At 51.4% G+C, this 15877-nt stretch overlaps 2 protein-coding genes across 2 annotated transcripts; one reads left to right on the top strand and one right to left on the bottom strand.

The window, feature by feature from the left end:
* Nucleotides 1-72: 72 nt before the first annotated feature.
* On the top strand, nt 73-4706 carry ALTATR162_LOCUS8223 (uncharacterized protein; the record flags this gene model as incomplete). Its single annotated transcript, XM_043315853.1, has 4 exons — nt 73-407; nt 454-655; nt 3206-3488; nt 3538-4706. The coding sequence occupies 4 exons, from the start codon at nt 73-75 to the stop codon at nt 4704-4706; spliced, it is 1989 nt and encodes a 662-aa protein (XP_043171788.1).
* Nucleotides 4707-10513: 5807 nt separating this feature from the next.
* Nucleotides 10514-11990, bottom strand: ALTATR162_LOCUS8224 (uncharacterized protein; the record flags this gene model as incomplete). The annotated part of the gene is made up of 3 exons (XM_043315854.1): nt 10514-11591; nt 11633-11677; nt 11728-11990. 3 exons carry the CDS (start codon nt 11988-11990, stop codon nt 10514-10516), a joined length of 1386 nt encoding a protein of 461 aa, XP_043171789.1.
* Between the last annotated feature and the right edge of the window lie 3887 nt (nt 11991-15877).

Here is a 15877-nt window from a genome sequence, read left to right on the forward strand (position 1 = left end):
CTTCTTTGTCCACAACGCATGTATCATGTGATGCCGTAGATGGGCGATCTACTTACGCAGAACAGCTGGACCATGAACGTGGCACTTAGCCGCAAACGTTCGCGCCTGACCATTGACGATGACGACGACGAGGTACCGTACCGCAGAGAGCCGTCGCCTGCCCTGCCAGTATTAGGCGAGAACTTGAAGAGATCGAAGACACAGTGCGAACTGGAAGAGCTAGACATTATAAGCCCGGAAGAAGCATGGAGCGTGGATCTAGACGCTATACTTGCTAGCAACACGCTCGCGACTCCACCAGGCAGTATGTTACAGGCGCATGACAACTGGCCAAGGTACAAGGGACAGGGGTCAATAATAGTTTTGTGCGTGCAAGGAAACGTTCAAGTACACTACGAATTGCTATGGTAAAATCATCCCGATCCCATCTGAACCACCACTAACATTCGACAGCTCCGCACTACCAGACCTTTACGCTCTCTCGCCATCCCTCCAAGCCCTCGTCCTCTGCCACGATCCTTCGACACATAGACTCTCTTCGTCTGCGCCCTTCTCGCTGCCCATAATACAAGCTGCGACACCTTCGAACAATCACTTCGTCCGCCTAGGCCTACTACATCCTCTTGGTGGAGGCAAATTTCCATTAGATGCACTCGTCGTGCTAGATAAGCAAAGTAGAAGAAGGTTGGTGCTACCATTTGGTTGGGGTGCTGGCAAACATGCGGATACGCCTGCGGGACGGAACATACAACTAAGGTTAATGGGACTACTTAAAAGTTGTGTTTCGACTTTGCAGAGGGAACCAGGCATACGATAGTACTACGCGGCACAAATGATGAGGTCAATGTGAAAGTCTGGAGTAAATCAAGGCTTTCGATAGACACGATGAAGAACGACATGAGCATAGTAGTAACATACAGACATTGTTTGACATGATAGTCAGAATTATCATAAGAATACACCATGGGCTCCAAGAGGTTTCATTAGATGTGTAGTACTACATGAACGCAATTATCCCACTGTCCTCCAAGGTATCGTAGCTAGAAGTACTGCCCGTGAACGCCTACGCCTGGACCGGCTTCGCTAAGAGCAGAGCAACACCAATACACCTGCATGTGAATCTCCGCCGCCATTGTGCCATTGGAAATACCGTCTGGGAGGCTGTACTTCGGGTCGATAACGGAACCAGTAACAATCTCAACGATCATGGGGCTGTAATATTTGATAGGAATCTCGGCAAAGTTGTCGCTCTATCAGAAGAAGGGAGAGATAAGTCACACTCCATCTTACAACGTATTTGACCGTGGTATCTATGAGGGAGTAAGCCACGGTGTGTCCACGAGTGCCAACTGAGGACTAAAATACCTCTCGTAGATCTTTGCATCGTCTGTATCCATCTTTAAGACAGACAGTTCACCGAACCGGTGTTGCAAATAGGCCATATCAGCTAGACCGGTCACAAACCGCATCTTGTTTACATCTCACATCGTATCGTGTAGAACGTTCGGTTCTTCCGATTTTAGAAGACTCGTTGCTTGACGTGTATCTGATGAGGGTGGGATCAGTTGGCGTGGTAAACGTCGGAGCTGCTGCAAAATAAAGAAACTGGTGCAATCGCTCACAGTAAATTTTAGGCAGACTAGCGCCGTATCGCCATTGGTTTGGCCCTGAAAGATAAGGAACGGCGGCGAAAGCGATGGGCAGAGATCACTTACTTTGGTGGAGTGTTGCACATTCACTTCAGATCTAGAACAAGCCACTCACTATGGGTCTTTCTAGATGCGATTGAAGAATATTTTCATCGCGGAGAGTGCGCATCTCGGCGCCTAGATACGATGGTGCCTGCTGAACGTGATACAGGTTCATCGAAAGCCTCCAACGGTCACGTTCAGCTTTAACAAGAATGACGACAGTCCTATCATGGTCGATCGTAGTACGCCGTACATAGTAGGAGTGAAGGGGATGAGTGACAAGAATAGGAGCTGACCCTAATAGAGCACGACGAGTGAGGCTCTCATATGAGTAGGCTCCCATTTTGTGGGGGTGGAAACTTAGTGGAACATGTGAGTGGATTCAATGTTTCATTTCCCGTGTGTTTGCGGTGAGTGGGCGCCTAAGTCTATGACTGATGTCTTTTGGTGTGTATATGTCCTTGTCAATTTTCGACACGTTCCGTACCTCTCTACTCTGAAATAGCTTCTCACATCAGCTGAAACCCCTGGTTGTAGAATTTCGGAATGTTACTGATCGCGCTATGCCATAGTATTGCCTGCCGGGGATAATGTAAGTATTTTTGTCGCCAGGTCTATACGTTCGATCCTGCACCTCTTCTTTCCTTTTGCCTTTCTGACAACCTCGAACTGAGAGTGGAAGCACAATTTCAGGCCATATACAGCTCTCTGGATTTGAGTGCTTAATCATTGCCAATGTTGAAGTCTACCTACGTAAGTAGGCAGTTACAAAGTGGTAGACGAAAAGACATTGAGCACAGAGGGCTGTCTGCAGAAAGCTACAGTGCGTAGTCAAGTTTCGCAGTAGCATAAATAGATTCGAACGCCCTGACTAAAAGCTTTGTTGTTGTAATGTGGCATGGGATTAGTGATAAGTGATGGCATAAAGCGTGAACGAACGTCGGTGTGAGGTCAACGATTAGCGTCTGGCATCAGCCGAGCACGCCCCCAGCGACAGCATTCGGCCGCACCATTCCATCCCCATCGAAAAAGACTAGATAACAGAAGCACCATAATTCTCTAGCTATCCACTGCCTTCCGCCACAATCAAAACGATCATTGCAAATATTGTGTTCGCGCCTGTTGCGGATCCGCACGATAAGATCGAAACATGGCTTCAGCCACCACAGTCCCTTGATAGGAGACGAACCGCTTCTACATTGTCCCTCTGGTGGAGCTTGCGAACGAAAATGGAGGGAGTAGATTACCAGATGCGGCAGGAGACTCCTAGCTCCAGTCGTCAAAGCCACTAATTCTGCTGTGATAACCTAGTGTGGGTTCAATCGACCCCACCCCACAAGCTCCGGATCGAAGCAAACGTTGATACATAACCATGTTCGCACCTTGTACAGAGTCACCATCACTACTTGAAATCCGCATGAAAACAAATGAGACTGCGGAACTACGTTAACAAATCATAATCACCCACCATGCCTCAAGTCATCAAGCTGAAAGCTCCGAATGGTCAAGAGTAGGAGCAACCCACAGGCCTCTTCATCGATAATGAATTCGTGGACTCATCATCGCCAACAAACACAATATCATCAATCGACCCTGCCACGGAAAAGGAGATCGCTGTAGTACAGGCTGCGTCCGAGCAGGATGTTGATCGTGCAGTCCAAGCAGCAAAGAAGGCATTGAAGAATCCGGAATGGAAGCAAATATGCGTTACTCAACGTGGGCGACTCATGGCAAAGCTTGCAGACTTGATGGAAGAGAACAAGGAACTTCTTGCCACTATCGATGCTTGGGACAACGGTGAGCTTCGTAGAACAGATAATTGAAGACACATGCTAAACGTCATCAGGTAAGCCTTACAGCGTAGCCCTCAACGAAGACCTTCCTGAAGCATTTTCTACTATTCGCTACTACGCTGGTTGGGCGGATAAGATTTCTGGGCAGACAATTAGTACCACCCCTCAGAAATTTGCATACACTCTACGCCAGCCTATCGGTGTTATCGCTCAGATTATCCCTTGGAACTACCCCTTATCCATGGCTTGCTGGAAACTTGGACCTGCGTTAGCATGCGGCAACACGGTCGTATTGAAAGCAGCGGAACAGACACCATTATCGATTCTCATTTTAGCTAAGCTTATCAAGCAGGCTGGATTCCCGGCTGGCGTTGTAAATATCTTGAACGGGCTTGGACGGGAAGCAGGTGCAGCGCTGGTACAACATCCTCTCGTCGACAAAGTCGCTTTCACGGGCTCTACCACTACTGCAACCCAGATCATGAAGATGGCTGCTGCAGGACTGAGGAACATTACTTTGGAGACTGGAGGCAAGTCTCCGTTGATCGTCTTTGAAGATGCCGACATGGAACAAGCGGTACGATGGTCGCACGTAGGTATCATGTCGAACCAAGGCCAGATTTGCACGGCTACTTCTCGTATACTTGTTCAGGAGTCGATTTTCGATTCCTTCATCACCCAGTTCCGCCAGCGGATCAAGGTCGTTTCTGTTATCGGTGATCAATGGAGCGATGATACTTTCCAAGGTCCTCAAGTCACTAAACAACAATACGAACGGGTGCTCTCATACGTCGACATTGGTAAATCTGAGGGTGCAAAGCTGATTGAGGGTGGAGAGGCTTGTGAAGGCAATGGCTACTACGTCAAGCCCACAATTTTTACAAAGGTCTCGCCCAACATGCGCATCTATAGAGAGGAGATTTTTGGGCCTTTCGTAGTGATCGCAACTTTCTCAAGCGAAGAGGAAGCGATAAACATGGCCAACGACTCGATCTTTGGTCTCGGCAGCGCCATCTTCACAAAGGATCTTGAAAGAGCTCACAGAGTGGCTGCGGAGATTGAATCGGGCATGGTTTGGGTGAACAGCAGTCAGGATTGCGACTACAGGATACCTTTTGGTGGTGTCAAGCAAAGCGGGATCGGACGGGAGCTTGGTGAGGCAGGGTTAGAGGCCTACTCACAGTTGAAGGCGGTGCATATCAATATGGGTAATAAGCTGTAGATTTAATGGCGGGATGATGTTTGTTGTCAAAAACCCCAACAGTGCTTTGTATTTGCCTGTCCGTGCCTCAGCTACTTTCAACGACCCCGTAAACTTACTCATCAGCTCCTTCCTAGAGAGGGAAACAGGTTCCTCCACCCTCAAGATTACGCTTTACAGCAAGCTACTCGTAGAGCTATATCGAAAGCGCCGGAATGGTGTTTGTCATATTCCAAACGGAGCCTTTGGCGCCAGCGGCAACAACATGACAGATGAAGGTGTCCCAGTCGTCCAATACGGTAAACTTATCGTTAGGCTCTAACTATTACATCATTCCAATTACACCAACCGTACTTGTAGCTAAATATGGTGTCGAGAGCGGCTATGGAGTGTAGTAAAAAGAGAACGCAGGGAACAAGACGATGAAATGCAAGTTGATGGAAGGGGTGATAGTCATAGTTTGCACAATTTCTGGAATAGAGAGATGGCAATCCATACTTTCCATCCTCTTGGTACAATAGCACGTGGGCGTCTCTAATAGACTTTCATTGACTGAGACACGGTAACTACGAATAAAGTTCTTGAGCAAAAAGAAATCATGTGTACCACACAAACGCCACGCAACCCCAAGTCTTAGGAATGTAAAAAAAGAAAGAAGGAAAACAACAACAAATAATGTGCATCTTTCAAACGTTCATTTCCTTTTATGCTAATGCACATTCGCGGTAAGGCGGCTAAGCCGTTACCCGCTACGCCGCGACCACGCCCCCCATCGCCCCTTCATCCCATTCGTACCACTCGTACTAACATGAGCTATTTCCCTCACTTCCAACCCTCTGCTCCTTTCCCAAGTATATGTGCACGGGTCTATCTTTTTGACGCAATCCATGACGTTTTCCATCTTGGCAAAGTAACCAGGATTCATTTCCAATTCCATGCTACCGGCTTATTTGTTGTCTCCGATTCCGCCTGATACTTCGAGACGTTGGACACGAACGCGAGCATGAGAGCAAATCCAAAACAGTGGCTGTCGACTATTCTACTCTACTATCACATTTACCCGTTATTCTACCGGCAACTTGTGTATGAGACAATCATACTCGCGCCTACTTCCCCAATCGGAAATCGATTTTGGCCTGTTCTCTGGACACAACTCGATAGCAAACAAACCAGGAGACGGTTGGATTGGTGTAGAGCGGGAAAAGGTACTGACAACAGCAAAAGAAGGCTAAAATGATTGCCACCAATGCAAATACAGCTTTGTACCTGAAAGCTGCTCTAGTATTAGCTTGCCTCTTGCCACACCCCACACACCCACACACCCACACATACGGGCAAAATACCGAGAAAAATCATCCAATATCTCTCCACGAAAGGCAATATTAGATCGAGCTACGATAAGCGAAATCTGTCACCCGCCAGCTGTCTCGGTCTGCGGACATGTATTCCTAGCCAATGGAAGCATTTCTATGTTACGCAGGTGTTCAATATCGGCGTAATCTCCCGATGGCACGAGAACTTATATCACGTACTTGCTTTTTCCGATGACAACGATATCTAGTGCTAAGTGCGGAGGTGGCTTGCGGGAGGAACACGAAGTGAGAAAGGAGGAAAGTACAGATGGGGACTTCGTGCATATGGATTTCCACATTGTCTGATTACGGTCAAGCTGATATGTCAGGATGGGGAATCCTTTGATCTAGGTCGCGACGACGACGCGCCGGTAGTGGGTAGTTGTCATTGTCGTTTGCTGGTTGTTCATGCGGGCCAGGGCATCTAGCGTGGGTTAAAAAAGAGGGGGATTGCGCATTCGAACAAGATCTCGACGATCGATCTCCAAACCTTCTTGGTCCCCGAATACGATACAAATATGCCCTATTCCCTGTACTTACGACCGCGCAATTCTGACCCGCACCTCTAATAGTTGAGCAAAATGACCATGCAAGTGAGACGGTGTGGGTATCTGATACAACATAGATCGGAGACCGCGACCTAGTATCGTACAGCGATCTGTGTGTATGGTAGAGTAATACAGGGTGTCGACACCACAAAGAGAACGCAGGGGCATCATCAGTCTTGCGCAACGTGATACAACCCTAGAAAAACCTGCATACATATCCGCACATCGGCGTTGAAGTCCAGCCAGTCGCAGCAGTCAAGGCCCTTAACAAGTTTGCTCTTGGATCGGACGAAAGCGTTGCAACCGCAGAGTCGGCGCGCGCTACAGCCTACCATCTGCATAACACCGGTAAACCTAACATTGCAGAATGTGCTCTATGAAGCAGGCCCCTTGCATCATGCCGTGAGTCTCACCCCTTATAATCGCGTGCGAAGCTTCTATACCAAGATTGAAAACTCGGCTGGATTGTACTACCGCACTTTGATTGCGGTGCACTTGGTAGCTGCGCGGTCTTCCGTTGATTGAGGGGCGGATGCAGGATTCCGTGAGCGCATCTCCTTTGTGGCACAGTTGGGGTAATGGCGGCTGAAGATGAGGTTTCGGAGCTGGTATGCACGGGACGAAAGTGTATTGATGCGGTATCGTGGACGGAGCTAAGTTTTGTCTCCGGCCTGGCTGCTGTATCTGGTGCGTTGCTGAACCAAAGTGCAAACTAGCCAATCACTTGCGTCTAATGTTGGAATGTAATTTAATGCAGCAATGATGTTATCGGTATGCTACCTGTAACGTTCTTGATAGCATTACTCGCGAACTCCAAGCCCAACCGCCGACGTTCTTGCCAATGGTGTTCAATGTGCCAACTTGAGAGAAATGCTTCGCTGCCGACCCTTCCGATTCGCTGCATATCCCAGTTCGCAAGATATCTTGTCCACCCCTGCTGCACTTTCTTGCGGTGGAATTTGCCTTTATCAGCTGCAAGCGATGCGCTGCATCGCGCTTGTAGGCGGAGTGTGCAAACCGTAGAAGGCTATACCGAAGCTCAGGTATAGACAATATATCGCGAGGAAGGTTGCTGCCGCGGAATGCTCCACCTGCAAGAAAGGCCGTCGTTCGGGCCAATGCAACCGCAGCCCGTCTCTTGCCTGTTACGACCAGGCTGCATAAAGGGCCCTGTCTTTTGACAGCTGTCATCGCCACGGTTGTGATGAGAGGCGTAGTCTTGCAGACGCGGCTTGTCCTGTGATCACGGTAGGGGTTCATTTCAGGTCCGTCTATTCACTCCGCTACTAACTGTGAGGGGGCGGATTTACTGCGCCACGAGTCAGGATGTACGCAAACCAGGAGGCAACGGGGAAATTCCGCCGGCACGCCCAACGGCAGTCTTCTCACGTGAGGTGAGATGCGCACAAGACACCCCAGTGATCCCACAACGGCTGGCGAGTCAGATTAATGTGTATTTGCGCGGGAAGCGAAAGGAACAGGTGTGTTTGGTTCTGGCCCTCAGTGGCTGATGCGCCAATCAAACAATGCATGGGTCGAGCTTCAGGGAGAGCCCGCGACTCGAAAGGCCTGTGTTGTATTAGCCTACGGCGTCAGTCGGGGCGACTCCACCCCAAGGCTACGCTCTTGCGGCTAGCGTTTCGCTGGGTCTGACGAAGGACGGTTGCGAGTACTGTCTGTGCCTTCCCGCGGTCGATGATGCATCGCCAAGTAGGGGAAGCGGAAAAGGATATGAACTGTACTTGTATACTGCTGCTGTATCAGGAAGGAATTGGCGCGTGGGTACAGTGGTGCGTCTAGAGCGTCCAAGTTCATGCATAGAAGATTGCCTTGTGCAGAAAACTTGCTAACAAATGGAGCCTTATTTCTGGGTCAGGTCCAACTGCTACGTGGCTTCAATTGTGACTTTTTGCGTCGTGGGCGGATAGCTTTACAGGACGTGAGCGACAAGGTCTTGAAGCCCAAACACCTCAGCCCCCTTAGCACATTGCAGGTGGTATGACGTATATCATGCAACCATTTCGACGCCGTATGCTGCCGAAGGATATTAAGCGGCACTTAGGCGTTGTTTTCGGCATCGCAGCCAAGATTCAAGTCCGGGTATAGCAGGTTTGCAATCACGTTACGGACCGATTGTATACCCACATTCTCAAACAACTGCCCAGGTGTTGTGACTCGACGAGCGTTCCCGTAGCCTCGCGCTCCCAGCCAGCGACACAAGCCGTTAGCACGCGCCGAGAGAGTTTTGCCTGCGCTAGAGCCTAGATCTGCAATCGGCACCCAGCGTTTCCCGAAGGCGCTGCGTGCTCCGAGCGATCGACGCTCACTATTTATACAAGAACGTTGCAAGGGCGTTCCGAGGTCTTTGAACCCAGCAACTCGGAATTGTTGCGGGTGCATTTTGTTCAGTTTGGTGAATTCTAAGCGACCGATTGGGTTTACATGGATATTTCGTGAGGCGAACATCAAAAGATCAGCAAGCAGTCGCGTGAGAGAGGCGTGGCGAAGCCCGTAAGAACGGTATCGAAAAGGTGATGATTGGCGAGGCTGATGACGCCGCCCAAGTGGACACTGATGATGAGGTCATTGTCAATTGTGGCTCGATTGTATGTGTTTGATACCTAGACCTCCGTGTACTCCCCGCACCAAGGAAAACCATGCACAATCTGCTGGGCAACACAAAACCTACTATCTGCTAGCCACATACACAAAACCAGCTCTTGTAAAATCCTTTGCCTAAGTTGCCATTACGCTGTATGACCGCATGTAAGCTGCATCCCAAATCCGCGATGATCCAGCTCAAAATCGATATTCGAGAGCATACCGGAGTCGGCCAAACTCAAGCGGCACCGAAAGACTCCGCTGTACCGGAATGGGGAAGTTGAGCGACGAATTATGATTAGCCGCGATAGCGAGTTCAACAGCGTTGGCGACTCGGGAAGCCCCGCTCGGCAGCCGTCAGCCGTGTCACCCTATCCCGTTTTTGCGAGTAGCCATGTAAGGGTGTATCTAGTCATGCAGGTAATTCGGATAGCGTAAGCTGTAACATGCCCTGAGTGTGTGATTCGCTGCTCCGCCGAGTGTGAGGCGTTGAATGATGTCGACACGCTAGAGCGCGGTTGCGATTGAATTTGCCGGCTGTTGTACATGTAAAAGTCGAGACTGCGTCAATAAAGACTGCATCCAGGTGCAAGGGTGAGCCAGAGATCGATCGGGATACCAGAACTCTGTTTCAGCGGATCCATATTGATTGATACTTTGGGTTTCGTACCGAACCGCTTTGACGCTCGTCGCTTGTGCGGGGCTGGTGCATCCTTGTCTGAGCACGGGATGCTGGGCCCCTAATGTTTGGATAAGGTTTGTGAGTTTCGCGCTTTGGTAACAGGGTCAGTAGTGGAGACTCGACTGGTGCAGCAGTCCAACAGTTGTGAAGAAGAGATCAGATTGGGTATAGTAGCAATATCGTCGAGTAATAGCTGGCGGGATAGGTACATGCTGCCGGCACCGGAGATGGGACGCGGGCGAAGGAGGTGCGAAACGTAGATGTGGAGGCGTACCATGTACATCAGGTGATACATAGCACCATGAAACGTGCAGATCTGAGCAGCAACATGATAAATGCTACTCATCATAGAGAGCCATAGTGGCGTAAAAAGGATGACGCCGGGAAGAGGAAGACATTGCCAAGAATAATAACGCCGATCTTTCTCTTATCCCATCTCTTCCGAGCAGTAAACCCTTACAGTACCAAATGCCAAAAAATAGCAGCCAAGGCAAAAGCGTGAAGACGACCGGATGGGGGGTATAGCGGAGGATCTTCTTTTGCTGTCATGAACACCAACCCAAATGCAAATGCGGACGTGAATCGAATGAGAACTTTCGTGTGCGGAAGCGTAATCGTGAACGGTGTAATGTAGACATTAGTGACCTAAGCCGGAGCGGTGGGGCGGACGGGTGGTGTCGGGTTGGATGGGGGGTCGAATGTTACTACTTTTCGGTACTTGGAGGCTTCGTGAGGTATCTCGGACTTTCGCTTGGCAGAAACAGGATAGGTTGGAGGACTAGGAGGTGAAGGGTCTTCTACGCTTCTGCTCCGTGACTTATGGGCGGCTTCCGTCTCAGGCGGACTAGTTGCAGTCGCAGCGCACATCTGATGTTGGCGTACCCAATGTGCATACGCTTCGTCGGCGTACTTTGTGTGGTTTTCTAGTCGTTTGATATAATCCTCCGTCAACCTCGTCTGTTCGCGTATGTTTTGTGCGGGCGAACTATTACGAAATTGATTCTCTCCGGGTAAAGGCCGCTTCCAGCGAACACCACAGTTCTTGCATCGCTCGACTTGCGGCGTATTTTGCTGAAGCTGCGCCGAATCCTCCATAGGGGGAGGAGCTGCAGTGGTGATGGCCAAGATAGCTTGCTCCACAGAAGGCTTGATAGTGTGCTCAGGCGATGGCTGTTCTTCGGGAGTCTCCACTGGCACAGGGGCCGTCGGATGAGGGTCTGGCCGGGGTCTTTGGTTGGGCGGCATGTTTTCCGAGGTGTAGACGGTGTTAAATCTTACGTTGTAGCGTTGATGTCGTCCACTGCTGTTTGTTTGATCCAATGTAGGAGATGGTAATGGTCTCCTGGATCCGGAATCTGTGTTGGCGTCTCGCGCTTGCTCTGGTGACCTGGAAGATTCTGCAAAAATGTGGGCGTCTGAAGATAACGAGGGCGAGGTTGCACCGTTTTGGTTGCGGGTTCCTGTCTCTACAGGTGCCTGGTTTGAGCGGTATTCGCTCGCTGGGGAATGAGGAGAAGCGTTGGACTGACGGCCATTACCCACAACAGGGTGGAAATAAGAAAAGGCAAGAACAGCTGAAGGGAGAGAGGACTCGGCTTCTTTGGAGTTGTCGAAGCGGTGCTGGGAGATGGCAGAGTCTTGGCGAACGTTGACAGTTGGTGGTGGCTGCGGTGGTGCAGCGTCTTGCAAAGGTCGAGATGAACCAAATGACGAGACTGCCGGGCTGTATGATGCGGCAGTCGCCTGTGGTAATGAAGAGAAAACCTTTGATGTTCTGGTGCAAGTGCTGGAATTCTGGTGTTGGTGGGGCTGCCCAACAAGTCAGCACGCTTGCCGCAGGCTCTGTCACGGCTACTTACCTGACATGCGGGCTCGAGTGATTGATTGCTGTGAAAGAGGCCGACGAATTCGAATTCGCAAAGTCCAGCGCAGCGAGCGTCGTCGGCGGCGTGGGTTGCGAGACAGGCCGGTCGGCTGGCGTAGGCGGCGGCACAGAGTCACGCGGACGTTGCAGGACTGAGTCGGACGACGACGATGTCAGCTCAGCAAAGCTGGGGAGGGTTCGGGGAAAGTGGTTGGAATCGGGCTGCGGGTGCCTGCGTGGATGCCAGTCGCTCCCCATCATGGCATTCGGTCGTCTTAAGTTTGAATCTGGCGGTCAGGCGGCGGTGATGATGGGAGTTGAGGAAGAAGAGCAGGGTCGCACAAGGAGTAGGGTCTCACGGGAAGAGTGGAAAGGGTCTAGTATTTCCAGTAACTCTTGTGCAGCTCCGCTCAGGAAGAAGCGGCTGGAGGCCCCCGTTGAGGGGCTTGGGACAAGGGCATGTCACTGGTTTGCGCAGGCTGCGGGGGAAGGCGCTGCTGCACTGTGAAAGAGAGCTTTGGGGCCCACTTGAGATGGCATGCAGCGGGGACCTGATGCCGTCAACGAACCCATGTCGACCCATGTCGCCCACCCACAGCCACCCATGTCGCACCCATAGCCACCCATGTTGCCAGCATGGACCTCGCACGGCGGGACGCCAGACGCGGAAGCGTGCGAAGGCGCTAAGGGGCTCGGGGCAGACGGCTGAAGATCCGCTTGTGGCATGCCAATCTTGCCAGACTCGAGCCCTGCCGCCGGCCCCCCGACGAGCACAAGACAGGACATGGACGACACTGAACACCATGCTCCGGATCCGAGTGACACCAGAAGCACGAGTACAGTGCACAGCGCACAGGATCCTCGACCAGCAATCGGCCCGCCAAAGTCGACAGGTGGGTGTCTTGCTGTGCAGCGACCTGTCCGGCCTTGTGCGCCCACTGCGGCTAGCTGCTTACCTAGCCATGCCCCACGTGACTCCTCCCGTACTCTCCCTCCAATCTTAGACGCCGCCTGTGCCACTGTCCAATGTGCCTCTCTGCCAGGGTGTTCCTTTGCTTCTTTGGACGACTGCGGCTGCATCCGAATGAACGCAACTGTGGGCTTCCCGTCTCGGGGACGAACGCGCCGCGAGAACGAGGCTCTGGACCGGGAAATGCGACACTGGAAACACAACGATGGGAAACGCGACTCCGAAAACGAGAGCGATGGCCAAAGGCACCGCTTACCACCTGTTGACGACTGTGCCGCCCTCAGGCGTTCGATGGGCCCAATTACTCCTGGCAACACCCGCCAAGCGCCTCACCAGAAAGAGTGGCAGCACCCCAACTTGCCCGCCATATCTGGACTTCTTCCTCGGACTCCCAAAGCCGTTAGCATTTAGCCCTCATCTAGCCATTTGCTGTTTCGGCTAGCACTCAACGGTGTTTGTGGCGCCAAACGGTAAGCTTCAGCTGCACCCTTCTGACGCATTCAACGGCCATCTAGTGCCCTGCAACCCGACTCTCGCCCCATTTGCTTCACCGATGGGACATGGGCGACCCTCATTTACCGGACCGAATGGGATCCGTCCCGCGCTCGCGCCCTTCGACCAAGTCAAAAGTGCCTTTCCTCGGTATACCGACCGCAGTCTGATTGGCCCACAACCAGTCCCTGCTTCCAAACTTGACCGATAACCACGCTTTCGAAGGACCTCCTCGTCTACACACTTTACCACCCGGACATTTTTTCAGAGGCACTAAGCGGTGTGCATGAGCAACAATCGAGTCAAACTATTTCCCCGTTACATTGTGCGCCGAAATGACCAGATCAGTACTTGCCCGTAGTGACCTTCGGGTAGTTGCATGGCGATCCTACAATGCTGTCAGCCTGCTACGCCGCGAAGGAGGATCCTCTATCAGTATCAAAATAGCTCTTTGTGTGGGGATCATTCATCCGTTACGCTACACCTACTAACTATAACGCGTGTTTGGACAACCGACAGGACATGCAACCCCAAACCTGCGGGCGATAATGCAAGTTCTTCACGGCTCTAGCCAATATGACCATCCCGTACATTCGACTATTGGCAAACGAGTCGTCCGCTTCTCAAAGAATCAAGCGCCACTATGAGACGCCGCGGTTTACCCACGGCCCGAGTACATGAGTCTGTCATCGGCTTGCTCAACTTTTCCGCAAGTTTCACGAGTGTTTCCTGCTGTGGTACAAGGTCATTATCCTGAGGAGTTACACCGCAAGCCAAGGTGCTCATCACTAACCTAGGCCGAAGCCCAAGTCGGTTGCTTCGCCATCGACTGATTGCTCTGTCTGCAGACCAATGAACCGATGCCTTGCTTGCATTCATCCTTTGCTTGCATAACGGCATGTCTTATCGCGACCAGACCTACCTAGTGGGCTCTCATCACTCGTCTCATGTAGCCATGCTCATCACGGACATCTGTATAGGACACGTACGTTGCTCGCATGGGCACATCGTACCTAGCGAGTCCGTAAATGCGGTCGAGCCAAGTGAGTGCTAAGCCCTAGACTCATACTCACGCTAATCCCTGCTACGGGAGTCCTCCCCCGCCTCGCGTGCATCACCTCATTAACGCTAATCCCCTCACAAAGATCGACGTTGAAGAAATGTTGGACCAATCAGTTCAGATGCTGCACCAGCAATGTTTGGCTCACAGCGGCAGCCTTGACCCACCTGTCTCTTGTAAGCTTTCTCACGTCCCTGTGGCGAGTTTCGCCATCAGTTATTCGCTTAGGCATGTATGCGTGCCTGCACGACATCGAAGGATCGAAAGCTTTGAGATGCACAACACTCCCGACTTGGCTAGGTTGAAGCAATCTGCGCAACTATAGTCAGAAAACACAGGAAGCTCAAGCCTACTAATCTCATAATAGGTCAAGCCTATACTGGCCTCGACGCGACTGACTCACGCATCGAGGGTGCTCAATACTAGATACCATGTCTTGAGCGAGACGGCACAATTGCTACCCTCACATCATGTTTAGATCTCGCCTGTTCGTGCCTGGCGATGGCTCGCATGCGTTATCTGGCAGGCAGTGCAGCTAGCCCCGTTGACGCGAACATCTATACCTCATTTGCCCGTCAGCATACCTATGGTAAATTGCCAACACTGCATATACGCGAACAATGCCATGCCCAGCAGGCACGAATGCGATTGGCCTGTAACACTGCAGAAGACAGACCCTGACCAAGTGATGGCCAATTAGTCGCTGCAGCCTTGGACTGCGAACTTGAGAGCTGAAAGACTGTCACTCTGCACACTTTCGGCCCTTCTCGTAGGGGGCGCCCCTCTCACCCATCCTTTTCGAGTGACAACCCACTATGCCTCGGTTCCTTGTCGCCTGATGATGGACAGTTAACGACAATATCACGCATGTGCCGCTTACGCAAGAGTGCTTACCTCCAAGGATGATCCAGGCCATGCCTCTGTGCGCAAGGCCATTTTGATCACCTACACCGATATTGTGGCGACAGACTCGATATCAGGACCGCCCCTTCAACCCTTCCTCAACGGTGTCTGGCTTCATCCTAAGCATTGACCAAGCGTTTCAAGGCATTTATTCTGAGCTGTGGGGCGCCATACGGGCCGCATCCGTACCTTAAACCAACATCTAAACTTCATGCGAGAAGCGGTGTTACGCATCGTTCCTGAAACCAAGCAGGGCTTGTGGCAAAAGTGAAAGGAAGATGATTCGTGGTTGGTTGTGCTGACTCGAGCCTTTGCCGCAGGAAGCCGACGGCATAGTCAATGCATGCATCCAACGGCGCAGTAGCACAACACCACGAAGTTATCGTAAGGATGATCGTAGGGATGATAAGCGTCCGAATGAGGCAGTTCTCATAGGTATCAACGCGCTGATAGAGAGTACTAACACATCTTCGGTATCTAGATTTTGTTTTTCCACTGACTTGAGCCGACATGCACAGCCGCGTGTCCGAACTGAGTAAAGACACGGGTAGCTACAGTGCTTCTTTATGCACGACATTCTGATCGGTAGACACACAAAAGCAAGCGACTGTTTCCTTCGCAAGCATCCGGCCGCCTGTCAGTCGACGATGGCGCAATTTGAACCCTCTTCTTTCGAGGAACAAGAAGGCTGATCACGCCAGATCATCCCGGGAGAAGGAA

This window comes from Alternaria atra (genome assembly GCF_907166805.1).
Source record: "Alternaria atra isolate CS162 genome assembly, contig: 28, whole genome shotgun sequence".
NCBI lineage: Eukaryota > Fungi > Ascomycota > Dothideomycetes > Pleosporales > Pleosporaceae > Alternaria > Alternaria atra.